This window comes from Aythya marila (assembly GCF_965140915.1).
Source record: "Aythya marila genome assembly, chromosome: 6".
NCBI lineage: Eukaryota > Metazoa > Chordata > Aves > Anseriformes > Anatidae > Aythya > Aythya marila.
This window is the reverse complement of record NC_139047.1, coordinates 8,266,485-8,285,464: the sequence shown is the minus strand read 5'-3', so window position 1 is coordinate 8,285,464 and position 18,980 is coordinate 8,266,485. Positions and strand designations below refer to the sequence as shown.

Below are 18,980 nucleotides of genomic sequence, written 5' to 3'. Positions count from 1 at the left end.
TGTGATGGAAAGTTAAAAACATTTCCCAGCTCCTTTCTATCTCTCCGAGTGCTGCCACGCACTCTCAGTGAGATGAAAGAGTACCTGAGTCAGACACAAATATGATAACATCCTAAGATAACACTAAGATATCTCAGAAAGCAGACATTAGTGTCAAAAACCAAAGAGTTTTAAAAATTAATTCAGAAAAAAATTATCGGCATTAGACATGCACACGAACAATCCAGTTCCATAACAACGTTCAGGCATCTACCAAATTAAATGCCACTTCTTGTAGAGCAATGCTCTCAGTGTTCAATCATTTGAATGCCCAAGTTGCAAGAACACTGGTAGAAGAAGTGCCATAAATAAAAGCTACTGCTTGCACGGCATTTCACACCCTGAACAGACCGAGCCTCTATTGAAGTCTTACTCTTCAGTGAGAATGAAATTAGTGCCTCCTGCGCAACATGAAGAAAAGGAAGTCTGCTGGTATCCATGGCTGAAGGCTGGGGGGGGATCCTGACACCACATTTAAAAGCAGCCCAGGGCAAAACAAAGTTTAACTCCATTTCTCAGATTCAGCGAGCAGTCAGCACGACCCTTGGCTTATATTTCTTGCAGCTCAACATTTTCAGCCTCGTGATTTCCCTTAGTAAATAATGAAATACAAGATTTTCTTTTCAGAAGACACCATTTTCTTAAAATGAGAAATGGTATTTTAAACATTATTTTCCTTTTCTCTTCCTTCTCCTTTCCTACCTCCCTCATCACTACACACCGTAGCCCGAGGTGTGCCGCAGGGTCACCGTGCCGACAGGGCTGAGCTGCTGCCAGAGCTCAACCCTAAGTTGTGTCCTCGCAGCCACGTGGCGAGCACCTCTCATGCCTGCTAAGGATATATGGCCAGGGTAGGCTCCCAGCTCTCGTCTGGGTGTCTGTCTCCTCCCCGTACAAGACAGGGTGGCAGAAGCAGCAGTGCACTCTGAGATACCACATGATGCTCGTTTTCTCTTCAGTGAAGTGAACTGCAAATAAATGACTCAGAAACCAGCATGAAACGAGGACATATCACCAACGGGGCTTTATAAACATTATTTGTTAGAAGAAGTAACTCTCTTAACAATATATGACCCGTGACTAATTTCAGGGGGTCAGGGTGATCTTTGCCCTCCGCTGTGTAGAGTATTATTCTTCTCTAAAGAAGTTCAAAGGTTAATGAATAAAATGTCAGCAGAGAAGAAACGAGACTGAGCAAGAAAACGCTCGTTCTTGGGCTCTGCTATAAATAATGCTCTCATTAAAATTCTGCCTTGGAAGAAAGGCAAGTCCATTAGTCTAGGAGCTAATTTTTACTGGCTCCTTAGATGTATGCATATTAAAAATTCAGCTTTTATAATTGCCAGCCATCAACCACCTAGTCAGTGCTGTTCTTGGAGTTTTTAATTATTTACTTCATTTGCATAGACACTCCAATTTATGATCAACCATTTAGTTATCAAGGGACAGTTTCAGTAATTCCTCTTTTACATTTTTATTTATTCCCTTTGTATCCCCAGCAGGAGCCTGAGAGGGCCGTGCAGGAGACGCGTGGCAGCGATGTTCACCCACCCCATCACCTGCAGCCTCCTACCGTGCAGCGCGGCCGTGCTTCCCTGTGCCCATGCTGGCCCTAAAAGCTGCTGACACGTGGCCACACGCTGCCTCTTTGGCTGCTAGTGCTCCAGTACTCTTCCCCAGAGCTGTTCTCCTCTGGGGTTTTCTTCCTGGGAGCTGTTTTCTCCTCCTCTCACAGCATTGCTGATGATACTTCTGCTGATTTTCTCTACCTCTCCTCCAGCACCACCCTGTCTCACCCCAAGCAGGTCCCAGCCTTTTTTGTTCGCGCTTCTGAGCAGGCAATACATTTCTCCTCAAAATGCTGTCTGCCCAGCTCCTTGGACACGCAAAGAAGAGAGAAAAAATAGGAAACACCAGCTTTGAAAGACACAAGCTCCCCTGCCTGCTCGTGCACCTTTCATGCGAACATTGTCGCTTCCCAGGCACCCCGGGCCCGGTGACAGCAGGGAATCTTGGAAAGCTCCCCAATTTTTTTGTTCATCCTTCAAAACAACTACATTATCGAACGAAGGAACTGCGTTGTTTGTCAACAGCAGGCTCCAACAACAATGGGAAGGATTGATTTGTAATGCCCGGTATCACCACGCTCCTCCCCGGGTACCATCCCCGGCGGCTTTTTGCAGACAGGATACCAGGCAGCAAATGCGAAGGGAGCACAGGAGCCCTGCCTGGCAGGAAGGGAATTGATTACCAATCCCTCTTTCTGCCAGGCAGAATTTCTTTGCTGCAATTCATACTTTTCAATGGGCTGGCTATAAACAGCCTCCAGATGGCTTTGGGGGGAAGTGAGGGCAATGACACTAGAGATTACAAATCAATCACTATTATAGAGCCTTTTATTAGGTAGAAGCTTCTGAGCAGAAAACAGATAACAAAAATATATAATACGTCCTGGTTTTTGTTTGCTGTTTCCTTCCCTTAAGCTCTTTTATGTCCTCTCTTCCTCCCGGCACTGCTGCTTTTGTTTCTTCCACTGCTTTTACTTCCATCTTTCTCAGCACATATTTCTCATTTACGCTTGATTCTGTCCTGCTATCATCCTTCTCTCTGCTCACCCACACCATCCACAGTTACCTGACAGGGAAGTAAAACACAATCTCTCTACTCCACACTGTTGTCTCCTCTGTCTTTCACACTCAGATCCCTCCTCTCGAAGGATGGGGCAGTAACAGTGATGGAGAATGGAGCAAGGTCTACCTAATTTTTATTGTCTTGAAGCCGTCTCATGTATCATCCTGAGTCCTCTTGCTTGTGGCAGGATGTCGTAAGGTAGGACCCACGGTACGACAGGAGAGAAGTAGCAGAGAGCCCGGCACAGGAGGAGTAGTCCCTCAGCCACCACGTACATCATCCCAAGAAAGCTCCCCGTAGCTACAGCCGCACCGCTCAGCGCTGAAGCCACGGCTGCCGTGTGTGATACCTCCCATCAGTGCCTCAGTTTTGGGAGGGAGATCCCGGGTGGAGAGCCAGCCAGCCAGAAGACATCAGAATACGTGGTTGTTCCTGGGACCAGTCCCCAACACCCAGCACACAGGCCGGATTTCACCCCATTTACGCTTCCTTCCATGTCCTCTTACTAACAGAAGTGTTGTCAACTGAACACGAGAGCTAAGTATTGACTGTGTATTTGCTGGGGGGGGAGGACATAAAGACTTGTTAAACCACACATCTGATCAAAAAATGGGTCAGTTTAAAGAAATCAGCTGACATGCATTTGGTAAATAAATATCAGAAGCGCCAAAAATTACCTTTTTAAAAAGTTTGGGCTTACCAAATCAAAACAAATTTCTGTTCTAAAACGTTAACAAGTTTAGATTTAAGTATATTTTTAGGAATTGAAAAAATAGATCAGAATTATTGAAGAGGAATGCTTCAATATCCTGAAGATGCTGTAATTTGATTTTTCCATCCACATATTGATGTGCAGAAAGTTTTCAATCTGCTGTCTTTCCATTCTAGCCCAAGAAGGGCACACCTGTGAGTTACAAGGCTACAGCTGCAAGGAGGACTGCGTGACTCAGTTCATGTCTGCCCTACTCACCGCCAGACGGATCAAGCCAAGCAGCACTTTCAGTGCCACAGCACAGCACGAAGCAGAGGGTCAAGGCTGCAATCAGGCTGGGTTTTGGCGTGTCTTGCTAAGAAATCAACGCTGCGCCCCTTCGTGCCTCGTTCTTCCTTGGGAAGCCCAGCGAGACACCGCAGGACGCACTCTCCACCCAAGCACCTTGGGGCTTGGCGTAGCTCTGGTTGCAGGGTGCTGTGCTGAAGTCAAGAAGTGGAAAACCCCAAAGGCCTGTATGCCTCACTTTGCACGCACAGTACAAGACGTGGGGCTGCAAATTGCCATCACAATGTCTTTTTAGACAGAACTGACGTGCTCAACGTCCTTGGGCTCCATGCCTCGCACAGGAGGACAGCTCTCTTCCAGGACCGGGGGCTCCCAGCTTGGCGCTCTACCACCCTGCCCCAACCCAGGCCATGAGGAACGGAGCTCCTGGGACACTGCCCAGCATGTCACAGAAATATAAAATACTAAAATAGAGTTGTTTCCGCAGAAACATTTGGGTAAATCAGCATTTTGTGGTGAAATTCTCTTTGACCAGATTACTGTCAAGCAAGGTTAAAAGACGGTTTGCATTAAGGTTTGTAACACACCCATAATCTCTATCATTATTTGGGAAGCTCTGTACAACCATAATAGCATTTACTCTACTGATTCAACTATCGGAAATCTAGCCGGTCTGACGAAGTATTTCTTGTTGTTATGCCATTTCTGACAGATGAATATTGCTGAAAAATAAATAGCAGGCAATTATTTTAATACACTCTTACTGAACATTACTTTAGAAGATTATTCTAAATTGCTAAAGACAGAACCAATTTATCTAAACAATTATTTAATAACACTATGGATTAACATTATATAGTCAGGTAGACAGAAACTATAGACAGCAACTGCCACTCTTCCCTTAATTTCAGATAGAAATGAAGAAAGAGGTCTCCTTCAAAACCAATCAAAATATTGATTTTTTCATAACAGAAATAACTTGTCCTTCAAAATCTCTCTTAATTTGGTGATGCTCAGAAAGCTTCTATCATTAGACCATATATTCCCAACCTGAAAGCTGGATCATTTCTTCTAAGCTCATATGCACAAGGGAAGGAGATTAATAGAAAAGGATTGCTTTTTTTTTTTTTTTTGGCAGTAAGCCACTGTTTTTCTGATTCTGTAATTTTCATGCCTCTATGTTAAGCAGATGTTTGTCTAAATCATTTAAATCTCTGTCTTTTTCTATTTTAGACACATTTACTATTAAGGAATGCTCCCTGAGTAACAGCATACATTAAAAGTTAATTAAGAGGAAGTTAAAGGAGAAGAAAAGTAATTACCTTTTCTATACCCTCAACAAACATTTATTTCATTTTGGCAGGTTAAAAATGAGCAAATTTGGAGTAGAGGTGTGGAAATTGACAATACGCATTTTTAGGAAAAAGCTTTATTATCCGTTTCCTTACACGCTAATTAGGAAACACAATCCGATCGCTCATGTTGAGCGGGACCGGTGAGTAATGTAAGCTGCTTGGCTGATTTCATTGTCGTACATAACTGAACTCTTCAAACGTGGCACACCTAAATCAAACAGCAGGCAGTTATGGGCTGCCATCACCCACACCGAAAAAAAGTTTTGATCATTACAAGACACTGCTAACTTGGGTTTTAGTTATCATGCAGCGTCCAATAATAATGTGTTAAACTTGAAATGTTAAAGGCAACTATTTACTCTTGACTATTAATTGCTTCAGAGGGAGCAAAACCAATCTAGAAAAATGTGCATACTCATACTCCCCGCACACTCTCAGACACACTTCTTAACTTACAGGTGTGTGCGCAATGACAGCTCATTTATAGCAAGGCACACTCCACTGGTTAATACCTGGCTCTAAATTGAAAATAAAATCTTGGTAACAAGATATGTGCATCTTTACTCCAGAAAAGAGTAGATTCTGGATTAAAAAAGAATAAAAAAAAAAAGTAATAACAAAAGAACTTCAGGAAGAAGTTCTTTCCTAGGCACAGTAATGCTGTTCTATTTAAAGTAAGACAATTACTCTTCTGAAATAACCCCCTCCCACTCCCGAGATGCTCTGTACCAGGTCTCAGAAAGCAAGAGCCCCTTGGGATCGATGTGCTCGGGGAAAAGCAGCCCCCCGTGGGCCAGCACCAGCACCAGCCCTGCACATTCCTGGCCGTATCCAACTCAACGCCTCCACCACGGGTCACGGCGCTCCACGGCAGGGGAATCTGAGACGTGATGCTCTGCATTATTCAGAGAGGAGCTGACAAAGGGCTAATTTTTAATAACGTGATTAGAAGGGAAGCAAAAACGGGACTGCTCAGCAAATCCACAGCAGGTCTTGCAAAATCCATTTTTCAGATTTGGAAAGGGAAGATTTTAGATGGGACCAAATCCACCAAAAAACAGATCCCTAAACCAAAATTATTCAAATATTTTACACAGTTTTTCCCCAGGATGAAACTCCCTGGAGGCTGCTGTGCCAGCAGGGCTGGACAGGTCTCGAGATGTCCCAGAGGTGCCACTGGACTCACTCTGCCCCTGACCTCACCTGTTCTTCCAGTGCTTCTGGCTAAAGCAACTCCTTGCTGCTTTTGCACAAACCAAATAGAAAACAGAAAGGATTTAAATAAAAAGTGGGGCTGGGGCACAGTTGTATCAGCATACATCACTGAGCATCTCTTTTCCTGTGCTGGGCTTGTTCACGGTGGAAAATTGGACCACTGATATTTATTCCAGTCACCAGCAGGGAAAGATTATGTACAAAGGCTACGTTGCTAAATTCTGCCTCTTGCCTATCAGTTTTGTCCCAGTGTTTCCAATCTGCATGTGATAAATGTCTTCTTTTTGAAAGATTATTGCTTCTCTATAAAGCATTTTGGAGGAGAGAGAGGGGAAAGAAACAATCAGCTGAGTAAGGGACTGGCATGCAAAATACTATCATTTGCAAAACACTGGCCTGAAACGCACTTGGAGACAGGGAAGCTGGGCTTGAGCCACAGAAGACGAAAAACAGGAACGCAATAATTACATATTTATTTTTAGAGAAGATGGAAAGCTAAATAAACTATAAAACCAGTGTTTACCAGTAAATCCCCTCTGTCCTGAGAGCCACGCTGAGTGGTGCAGGAACAGTCAGTTCTCGGGGGAGCAACTGGTGCTACCTTTTTGGCAGTGCCTCATTCCTCCTGTCCTTGTGCCAGGACACTTTCGGTCCTGAAACAATTAATTTCAATAGTGCTGCAGCGAACTAGTGCCAGAAATCTCAACTTGAGAGACAACAATGCTGCTGCCGAAGCTTGTTTTTCTGCCCTGGCTCTGAAATCACCTGAATCACAATTAAGATGGGCTCTGAGACCGTGCTCCTGAATGGGAGCTGACAGAGTGCAGGCTGCCAGGAACAAGGGACACAAAGCATCCCAACGCAGCGTTTGTGCTGGGATTAGTGCGCTCGCAATTGGATTTGGCGTGGGAGACTCTGTGCGACGGGGGATTTACGGCGGGGCTGAGGAATGGCGTGCTGACTGCTTTGATAAACGTGCATCCTTGAGGTCTGCCTAATTGTTCTGAGAAAACAAGGACGACACCATTAAGCACAGGAGAAGACAGCGTACAGAGGCAATTCCACGTGACGCCACCACGCTCTGAGGCCTGCCTCCACATAAGAGAGCCTGGGCAAACGCCGTGCTGCAAGGGAAGCTGGCTGCTAAGGAGAACAAGGCCATAACTCACAGCACTGACTGGAATACCGTCCTGTTGGTGGGAAAGCCCAGCCTGGCATGGTGACACAGAGAGATCTCTCTTAGCTGCCTCACATAAATGACAGCACATACCTAGCAACGACTTACTCATTGCTGCAAAGTGGGGATGCTTGGGGTTCTCTGGGTACACAGGCAGCCCTCCAGGCAGCAGGTTGCTGCTCGTTCTGGCACTTTGGCAGCTACACCATCACATCAGCTCAGCTGCAAGACAACGAGAGAATGCACAGTCCTACTTGCACCAGCAGCACAAAGTCCCATCAGGGAGGTCTAGTGGAGCAGTCTGCAGTGGAGCTGTACAACGGTGCTGTGTCATCGCTCCTCCACTCCAATCGCTCACTTTAGGACTTTGGCTGAATCACCTTTACATTATCAGGGCAGCACACTATAAAATAGCAAGACCCTTACCTTTTAATATGGCTTTTCAATCACAGGTTAGATGAACAAGAAAGAGAGAAAGGGGAGACAGGGAAGAGGTGAGGTGATACAGATACTATGCATAAACAAATTCCTGATCAGATGAGGAAAAAAAGAAGCATCTCCCCAATTTTGTATCATTTTCATATTCGACAAACCACGACACCTTTTAATACAAAATGTCCTTGGCTGTTTATTGCACTTATAAATATGGAAGCTGAAATTCGATTATAACCAAAGAGTTGCACGCTAGGCTTGGACCATAAAATGTGAACAAGCCCTCTCCATGCTGTTGCCCTGGGGGCATCAGAGCATAATGCTGTTGTAAACCTCTGCTCATGTGCCAGTTCTCTGTACATTCAACATATATACTACAAAATTTCTATCAGGCAAAATGTTTGAAGTATGAATTACCATTGCAAACTTTCACTATCCATCAATGCTGCATGGAACATCCTACTCAAAGCATTTTTTGACAGCCTAGAACTTTTTCTCCAGAACTCAGGACCCTCTCAGCCATTTTGCAAGACTATTCTTGGTCGAAAACGGACTACTTCATTTTGATTTGAAACAGCAAGAAAATCTCTTTTTAGCCAATATGTTGCAAGCTCTGAGGTTCCAGTCTTTCAATAAAAAACACACAGCTGAACTCATCCCAAAGGCTTGCCTGTTTACAGTTCGAGCTTTTCTCAGCCAGGCTCTCTTTTTCTGTTCTAGCAGTGGGGTGTGAACAGGGAGTCTAAAGAAGCCACCCACTGAGGTTGTGCAGAACCAGAATGGAGTAAATCTGCACACCGGCAGGAGCGGTTAGAAAGGAGCGATCTATACAAAGCAACAGATGGACTGCAGGCTGGGTAAACACCAACATTTTGATTCACTATTTACCAAAGTGGAAAGCTGTTTATTGAAAATATACTACTTACTTCGCAATATTATTGTTAGGAGAAGGCAAAGTGATTTCTAAGGTTTGGTTGTTTTTTTCATGTTTGCTTTTTTTTTTCATGTTTGCTTTTTTTTTGTTGTTAACAGATTTTTTTGAGAATGTGTAGCCACATTCACCAGGTCATCAGCCTCCTTAAACAAGTTCACACAGTTGTGTCTGGGATGGGATGGTAGATTACAGTTGTGATATAAAGCAGCTCATGCTTGTAGTACTAATTTAATGTAATCTTTGAATGTGCAAAGCAAAACCCCATTATAGCATGTTTAGTGCAGATGAGCGTGTCCAGACACCGTACTTCAATGTGAGAGACCAGCAGCTCTGTGCTCTGTAGCACATAAAAACAGCTCTTGGGGAATGCAGATAAAGGGAAGGTTCACAACCTACCCATACCACTTCTTCACCAGAACATGGCAGAGCAGTAGGTGTGCAGGCAGAAGCACTGATCCCCAAAGAGGACCTTTCATAAAGAACTCGTGTCTGTAACCTGCTCTCTTCAGTTACTACGTGCAGAAAGAAAACTCCACAGTTAATTGCAGAAAGAAAAGACCATTTCAGACGCAACGCCTTTAGCTTAAAAGACTAACAGATGTATCCATTTCTCATACGATCTGAATGGCATGGTAATTTTTCCCCCTACTGCCTTGTCAAGAGCAGGATTCTGAGCAAACGTGTTGAAGCAGAACCTAAGTGAAGCGAGCAGCACAACTGCCGTCTAGAGGAAGGGTGTAGAGGAAGTATGTTACTGTGCACAGTAATGTGGGAGGTCAGTTCCCCAAACGTCTATAAAGCTCACCACATTAGACAGCTCCTAGACACCCGACACGTTTATTTCTTTGCTGTACTTGCTTATCTGAATTCTGGTTTAGCGAATGGCCCTGTGCACTGCCACATGCATTATGTACAGGCACGGGAGGTGCTGAATATGGCACTCAGTTGCTTTGCAAACTTTGGCATCCATGCTTTAAAGTTTGGCATTTTACCTCAAAACATCTGTGGCAGAGGTTGCAGCATTTGTAATAGAGCGTTCATCTCAAATCTGTTTCCTTCCCTGGCTTGTCAGGACACGATAGCTAAATCTCAGAGATGATGCAAAAGGAGATTTTACTGCGTGTAACATCATGAGTGCTGCATGAAAAGCCGTGGGCACAGAACACCACCAGTACAAAATGCAGCAGCTCTGCCTTCAGGGGCAGGCAAACAATGCCTGGCTGCCTGCCTTGCTTACTACCGACTGCTTTTCACTCATAAATTCTAAACTTTACTGGTTCTTAAATCCTCCAGCGTCACCTCTCACTTCTGCCCTGTCAAAGGCGATGGTGCTAACCAGTGCTTTGAACATTTTCTGGCAAACACCTTTGTGCTCCCTTCCCTGCTACATTTCACGTCTAGAAACACCCAGGGGCCACCTCACTGACCTCAGCACATTTCTCCTTCCCTCTCCTGCTTACAAAAAAGTTGCTAACAAACTGTCTGTGTAGCTGTCGTGGTTTAACCTGACCGGCAGCTAAACACCATGCAGCCGTTCGCTCACCCTCCCCCCTCCCTCTCTGGGACGGGGGAGAGAAATGGAAAGTGAAGCCCGTGAGTTGAGATAAAGACAGTTTAATAAGACAGGAAAAAAAAATAACAAAAATAATAATAACAATAATAATAATGATGATACAATGGTGATAATACGAAAGTAATAATAGTATGTACAAACAAGTGATGCACAATGCAATTGCTCACCACCCGCTGACCGATGCCCAGCCTAACCCCGAGCAGTCCGGCCCCCTCCCCCCGGCTAGCCACCCCTATATATTGTTTAGCATGACGTCAGATGGTATGGAATACCCCTTTGGCCAGTTTGGGTCACCTGTCCTGGGTCTGTCCCCTCCCAGCTCTTACTGCACCCCCCAGCCTGCCCGTTGGCAGGACAGAGCAAAGGCTGAGATGTCCTTGGCTTAGTATAAGCACTGCTCTGCAACAATTAAAGCATCGGGGTGTTATCAGCACTCTTCTCATTCTAAGCCAAAACACAGCATTCCACCAGCTACTAGGAAGAAAATTAATTCTGTGCTAACTGAAACCAGGACAGTAGCACAAAACATTGCTTGTGATGTTAAATAACACCAGAATGGTTGCACTGCAATGTGGTGCTCTCTTGGGCTGAAGCTGCTGGTGTCTGCCTTGGTTACGAGCTGCCCAGAGCAGGAGCACAACGGAGCCCGATCTGAGAAGAGGGGTGTTAATATAATACCTTCTAAGTAAATTTAGCTATTATTTTTAATTAATTTAGGTATTGCGTGGCCAGTGGTAATCTGCTAAGAACATTATTACACACATACACACACCAAATTGCTTTTTTACTAATGACTCATTTGTTTTATTCTTGCCTCTTTCCAAAAGGCGATTAGGTTGAAAATGACCTTTTGAAGATTGTACTTTGCAGACTGATCTTTTCATTTTTAATTACTTACTTTGCTTTAATTGTTACATTAGGAACTATTAAGAAAGCAGCCAGCTTCATAATCAATAATTTAATTAGAGTTTTAGGACCAAGAAGTCAATGCAAATGTTATTCTGCAGCCAGGCCTTTCCCAAAGCCTCTGAAAGAACTTTACTCTCCTTTTGTTTCAAAGTGACATTGGTGACATAAAAATTAAATTCCTCCTTACTGCAATATATCATGGGCACGCATTAGAGATGTCCACAGGTGGTTGGTAAGAAGTTCAGATCCAGGTCAATCTATTTGCTGCCCAGACGGGAATGCAGCCTCCTCCTCTCACTTCATTTCTAAATAATCAGGGACACACCAAATGCCATCGCGCCGCACGCTCCAGCAGAGCCTGCTCCTGTACCGCACGCCTCTAGTTAAGTGTTTACTGAAATCTATAGCCAGACTTCTCCCCTGGCTACGACTTCACAAATTTTAAATTTACCTATTTATAGCTCTCTAATTGCTACTAATATTCTAAGAGAACCAGCGGCGACTGAAAATTGATCCACTCTAATTTTACAGCCGGTGAGATCCGATTCAAGCAGCAGCGGGCGAGCAGCCCCCTCCGCCCCGCCGTCTCCTCACTGCCTGCCCGTGCAGGTTTACAGCACACGAGTGAAGCATCCCACGGAGCTGCGATGCAGCTGAGAACTGCATGTTTCAGGCAGCTGCATTGCTCCAGAACACCTAGGCAAGCAGCAACCCCCTGTCTGGGAAGCTATGAGGAGCTAAAAGGCAGTGCTACCCTGCTGGAGCATCCTACTGTATCCTCCAAGGACAGAGAGCCTTCCAGCCCACCTGCAGCTTTGGTGAGAGGCACAAAAGCTTGCAGAGGGGCCGGGCAGCTGCACTGACCTGTCAGGGTGCTACGAGTCTGTGAGCTTGGCAGTGAGCAGGACTTCACAGGTGGGTGCCACTGGCACCTGCTGGAGAAGGGCCAGAGGATCCTTCCCTTTGGGAAAAGCAACGACAGGAGCAGGGAGCCAAGACTCCCTCTAAGACACACGGTGAGTTAAAACCAGAACGGGCTACACTGCCAGAAGCAGTGCCTGAAGGATGCAAGGGCATTTCCAGCAGCAGCAGCAGGAAACTCAGGCAGAGCCCCTGGGGAACCCGTGGCCATACAGGACCAAAGCATTCAGGCTGCAGAGGACTCCTCCGGCAGCAGCTTAAATGACTGCACACATCACAATGGAAAGGCATCACTTCCACTGAACCAAATAACTACATCCCTGCCAAGATAAAGCCATTTACAAATTTCACGTGAATTAGGAGGCAAGCTGGGTATTAGCCTTTAACTTACGGACCTGTCTCGTCTTCTCCTAGGCATCTCCTTGAAATGAAGCAAGAGCATCGCTTTTCTACGTCATGGAGACAAGGCACAGGAAGACAAGGCATTAAATGGGGCTGCCTTCCAGCTGGCAAGAGGACCCAAACGTCCAACGGACAGGAGCAGGCATGTCAATGAACAGGAACAGCTTAATAAAACAGTAATTATAACCTCTTAAGAGCCGCTAATTCACCTGGAGCTTTGCAGAACAAGGTAACTCGTCTGATCTAAAATGTTTAGAGCCTCATTTAAACCTAGTTTAACAAGGAAAAAAGCCCATGAGATCAACTGATTATACACCTAGAAAAACTTTGGATTCGATGGTTTGATTTGGGCAAGAAAAAGGAGGGACGAGTCAGTAATGGAAGGCTAAGACAGACAGGCAGAGTCCCCGTTCCAGTCTGAGGGACAATATTTTTGGAGGAAAATCAGAATGCAGCATTTTTTAAAATGACAGTGACCATACCATGTTTTTTTCCAATCATTTTTCAGGATTAGAAAGAAATCAAGACACTTTTCCTCAGCCATATTTTTGGTTTTGAACAAGCACTAAGTCACTATGCAGGCATCCAAACTGCTATCCCACAACCCTCTTCCAGTTTTACTTTTCTCTGGTAGTACTTTTTGGAGAAAACATAATCCATATTCATACCTATTTGTTCTTCATTTCATATTTTACTGTGACTCATAAACTCCTTTTCATATTAAGACAGGGAGCTGTAAAATATGAACCCATTATTTACAAACACACAGAACAAAATCAGGAACACACAATTTGTTACGCTGCGTGCCAGGAACTGGGCCTATCCTTGCGCGTCCCTTACTCAAAGCAAAATAATTCGACTACACTGAGAGATTTCAGTTTCTCACGGAAGAACTCTTCATCTTCAGTAGTGACAACTTCAATTTTGACCCACTTTTGAAGAGGATTGACTTGAACCACATACTGCCTGTCAACAGTTTTTTAAATGACCCATCCCGTATACGCACTCGGCTCTTGAATTCATTCCTCTGGAGTTCAAAAGGGCTCAAATAAAAGTGACAAACCCAATACCCTGAGGATATTCTGACTGATAATTTTGTGTCCAAGGTGTTTACTCAGGGATAAATCAACTGCACTAGGCCAAAAAATGTAAAGACTACCAGACTGGATTTCCAGATAACTCCCCTGACTTCTCCACGCCTGATCCTTAAAACACTCGGAAACTGCTCCTGAATTTGGCCAGTGAATGCCCAATGAACACAGGCATTAAGGTCCCCCCACAGATAGGCAGCACCCCTACAAATGGAAAAAAAAATAAAAATGTTCTGCCAAAATCTATGTTGTAAAACAACCAGTCTAAAAGACAGCTTGTATTTCACTGGGAAAATGAAAGACGGGATAGGTTGTTTTAGGGAACTACCAATTCAGAGCTAACTAAAGCCTGACAAAATAAATACCGACAAATCAGAGGTCTAAAAGATAGCCTGTATTTCATGAGGAGAACAAATAAAGGTTATCGAAGGAAGAGGCCGATGGGGAGCAGGCGATGGGACGCAATCCGGCTGCACCAGCAGGGCAGTGCTGTGCCCCAGGCATCACGCGGGGGACGCACAGGCTGTGTCGTGAAGGGAAAGTCTGCAACACCTGAGCTTAAGATCAGCATCCTTGTGGTTATTCTGCATCCATAAGAAACATGTGAGCAGCTAGCTCGCATCGTTTTAATGCCACACCACAGCTGGCAGCCTTAGCAGAGAGCTCGAAAGCTGGTATATCTATTCTCAGGTAGGAGACGGTGTGAAAAGCCCTATTAAACAGCCACTGTCCTTAAATGATCTGTGTGCCTCACCTCTGATGCCTTTGGTGAGACTGTAAAACCACAAATACCACCACCCCAAGTACTGGGGATTTAAGCTACTGCTTCAAACTCCCAGACAGCTCATGTCAGGATCTAAAAGTCCGTGGGGTAGATGACAGAAAGCCAAGAGCAGGCAGTGCCAGCCATCACCCTTCCATCCCCACCTCCAGCCACACTGTGGAAGAGCAGAGGACCCCTGGGAAAGAGATGCCGGACAGCTGCGGGGAGCAGTGCCCCTTCTGCCCGATGTAGCCTTATTTTGGGTTCCCCTATTGTATCGCAGAGACCTAACTGCATGGAAGCTTTTACTCCACCAAACCCTGACTAACACACTCAATAGCCGTTAGCAGAAAATGACAGGCTAGCGTCTATAGGACAGAAGCCTCAGTTTATTAGGAAATAACTTTTAAAAGGGCTGTAAGAATATATTTTTATTTATTTTTTTTAATCTAACACGAGACCCCTGCACCAGCCCAGGAGGGGGCTCTGCCTGAATTCCTGCTCCCCTCTTTGCTCAGGGCAGGCTGAAATTTCACTCTCGCCTATGAGGAGGGTTCTGGCTCCACAAGAGCAAGTAACATTACTAGGAATTACTTGACACTCTTAAGGCAGGACTTTGCACAATCTCATCCTGTTCTTCCCTTCTTCCTCAGAGATTGGTGCCTGCATTATTCATCAAAGAACACGCTACCTCGGAGCTTTTAACTTTTGATAGTGCTGTTCAGCCCACAAATTACTGTCGAGGATAAAACTTTATGCACAGAGCTAGAACTTACACTTGGCCACTGCTGAGCTGTCTTACCCCTATTTAAGTCGTCTTTGACCCAGACAGTAAAAAGCTGACATGTTTGATGCTTTCCTGTTTGGATGTCAGGGAGATTAGTTTGATAGTGGGGTGGGAATGGGATCATTTCATTTGTGTTGTGTGCCAGCAGTCTCCTGCAGAAGGAAGGCAGAAAAACAAGGCTTGTCTTAAATTACCAGGCTGCAGTGCAAAGGAAATCATAAAGTCAGAAATATAGCCTGGACAATTAAAATATTAAACAACAAGCAATTGAGCATCAGTAAAGACCAAAATAGTCAACAACTGCCAAACCCTATCTCACACACTTCTTATTTCATGCAATCAAATAGAAAAAGATAAAATACTGAAGTATACACTGCAAGTCTTCCCAAATCCTGGTGGGACACAGTCCTTAGGGCATTGCTACCGAGTGCTGACTTCTAAACAACAGCCAGTGCACAACTTCTTAACAAACGAAATATCTGCTTGTAGCACCTGACATTTCAAAAAGCAGAAAGCAGATGAGATAGTTACTAAATCAATAAGTTTCAAACACGCAGAATGAAAAAGCACTTTTCCCCCCCCCCCCCATTTAATTATTTAAGTGTATAAATATTTGGCATTTTATCTGCCTGGGAAAGAGCAAAGATCCAGCTTGGCTCAAATGTTATCCTGGCAAACCTGCGCAGCCCCAAGAAGTGACTCATCAGACCGGGGGAGATGCAGATGAGTGGCAGACCGCTTATCACACGAAGAATTAACCCCAGCAGGTGAACCTGTACTCTGGGGGTCTCATGTTCATTTGCACCTCTCACACTCATCACTGGATGCCCTTTGCAATTCATGAGTCGAGATGCTTGCTGTGATGTGTCAGCAAGAAAATATTCTGGTAAAAAGCCAGAACGTGCTTGTCTTTCTATGAAACTGGCATAAAGAGACATGAAATCCACAGCTTATCTTGGCACAAGCACCATCAGCCTTACTGGCAAGAAACCCCTACAAATGAGCAGCAGCCTCAGCCTCACACATCTCATCTCATCCACTAGAAGTCTGGCACAGCATGAGGATGGTTCCTACCCAAATCCAACACCAACTCTGTTTTTCCTCCCAGGATGGATGGAAAGAACCATAAACATCTAAATACCATACCTTCTGCGTTTTCATTTCCCTATAGGCAACATGTAACTTTGTTTTAAAATTACAGTCATTGGGCTGTAAATGCATTTTAACCACTACAGCTCACCCTATGTTATCTGGAAAAAAAAAATAATAATAAAAGAAAATTAAAAAAAAAAAAAAAAAGAAAAAAAAAAGAAAAAAGTCACATATTTCCAAAGTCTGAAGGCTGCATTATAGCCTCAGCTTAGTAATTACAAAGATTTATGTTCCATTCTACCCCAAATCCAGAGCTCATTGTCCATTCAACTTACACGGCTCTGACTTACAGTTCTCTGCATCCATTATCTTTAATAATAAAGAGCTGACTGAAGTTAATGATTGAAGAGCAAGATGTGATTAATAATATGAATCTAATTTATGAGAAAACAAACCGGAGTATGATTTTCATGTTTCATTAAAATTACCTTAAATGTACTCCTTAATGCTAATTGATCTCACAGAGGTGAGAAAATATTCTGTTCCAAATTAACAGGAGAAAATCATTCATCATCTTTCTGGAGGGAACATTTACTATCATTCAGCGTTTAGAGGGTGATAGCATGTTCACAGCGATTCCACCACTTACAGCGATGCTTCAGTGTGGGCACGCATCTGAAATCTGCAAGATTTCATCCCCTGGATGGGGACACAATTGGACAGAATAAACACACAATAAAATGCCACACGCAATGTTTTGTTTTCATAAAAGGTCTTTTCTAGCTTAGCAATATTACCCAACGCTGAAAAACAGTGCTGATGAAGAAAAATCGAGCAGGCTTTTGCCCTAAGTTTATCAAACAGAAACTCTTTTACAGTGCTGTTAATTTGCTATGAGCACAAAATTACTGAAATATTCGCACAATAAAGTTCCATGCAGGATTTATTGAAAACAAAGCAAAGCAGAAATCCATTTTTCCACTGAGTTTTTCACTTCTGTTTGTATTTCAATATGTATTCTCTTTTTGAATTATTCATATTTGGATATCAAATATTCTTACAAACCAATGCATTTAATAATAATGAGTCTTGACTGGTTTCATTTTAACTTGTTGTGCTTTATGCCCAAGATTATTATTAAATGACCTTCTACTCAGGCTGTTCCTATGATCCATAAATAGAAATTGCCTAATGAGCATCTCAAATATTCCACTGTCATTTTCATGTCAGTTTTTCTCATCCCGTGTTTGTATAGCTCTGATGACAATGTCTATTAATACACAGCATTAGCTCTTTGCCTCTTTTCTCTCAATTCCTTCCCATGAATTCAGCTTTCTCTACTCTGGGCTGGAATCTCGTACTTCTACACCGTTTGGGAAACACAAAGTGACCGCACTACCTACTCAAGAGACAACTGGAGAATTTCAAGGGTTGATCTATGAGAAATACCACAACAGCAGCAATAATTATTGAATTTTCTGATGAAAGAGAGAAAAAAAATCCTTTTGCCTTGTACTTGTATTCTACCTGAACAGGATTTACATACTGGTCTGCAAAGCACCAGGGACAATTACTCTCTGCAAGGTACTAAATCCATTTATACCTATACCAAAGAATGAAGGTAGAGAAGAATAAGGGAAGAGATAGAGTTTTTGAAACTGCCTAGAGTGATATATTCTAGAGAAAACCATACATATTTCATGAGAAATCAGGAGAGAGTTCTGGGGAGAATTCCTCCTAAATGAAGAATAAATATTTCAGACTTCCATGTTACTGCATCTTATATTTACGCTATCTTTCCCTGTTTCCTTCGTACAGAAGTTAAAGCACATGCCAGCGCTTACAAAAGAAGCCAGACAAAACTGACCCTTGGCTGTCCTAGCTACTGAACTGATAGAGCACAGTGCACAGCACTTCAGACCACTGCTGAGCCCGCCGCTACCGAAGCCTAAGTGCGTTCAGCCATCTAGGTGCACGTCCATTTGTTGTGCTTTGAGGACCCTGGCATTTCAGATGTCAAGGAAATGCTAAATGGTGTCATTTTGGTCAGTAGATAACAGCCGTGTTAATGAGTTAATGTACTGCTACATCACCCTTACCTTCTGTTTTAATTTTGTGCTGGCTTTCATTTTTCTCCTACCCACCATGGCATCATTTGGGTTGAAGTCCAGACAGACCAAGAAAAAGGCCGCTTACCGTTCTGGCATCCCAGAGAGATAAAGTCTTGTCAGCAGAGCTTGTGAGAACGGTGTTGGAGAATGGAAGGAATTCAATGCTGTTGACCGAATCTTTATGGCCACGCAGAGTGTATCTGCATCTCTCACTGCAAAAGAATAACAGGAATATAGCACTTGCCATTCAGGATAACAATGCAAGAAACAAGTTAATCAGTAGCAAGTTCTACACATCTTCCTGTTTACCATCCTGCCTTCTCCCAGCAGATCAGCCATAAAGTAATATCCCAGAGGTTTTTATTTGCTTTTTTGTTCTGTTTTGTTTTCCTACCTTTTAATGAATTAACTTGAGACAACACTATGGGTCGTTCTCAGATCAGCGTATGAACCTGATTTGGCTGGAACACAAGACTGGAAGCTTTTCCCATTGCAGACAACAGAGAATCACTTCTTTCAAAACAAGCTAAAGGTGGCTATACGGTGAT

At 43.8% G+C, this 18,980-nt stretch overlaps 1 protein-coding gene across 1 annotated transcript in view; it reads right to left on the bottom strand.

The window, feature by feature from the left end:
* The window catches only part of SPAG16 (sperm associated antigen 16), a gene marked incomplete at its 5' end in the record, with an annotated part of 402,351 nt that overhangs the window by 120,059 nt on the left and 263,312 nt on the right, over nt 1-18,980 (bottom strand). Inside the window, one exon of the mRNA XM_082763211.1 lies at nt 18,518-18,644. Within this exon, the coding sequence (XP_082619337.1) occupies nt 18,518-18,644 (127 nt within the window). The remainder of the gene's footprint in view (nt 1-18,517; nt 18,645-18,980) is intronic.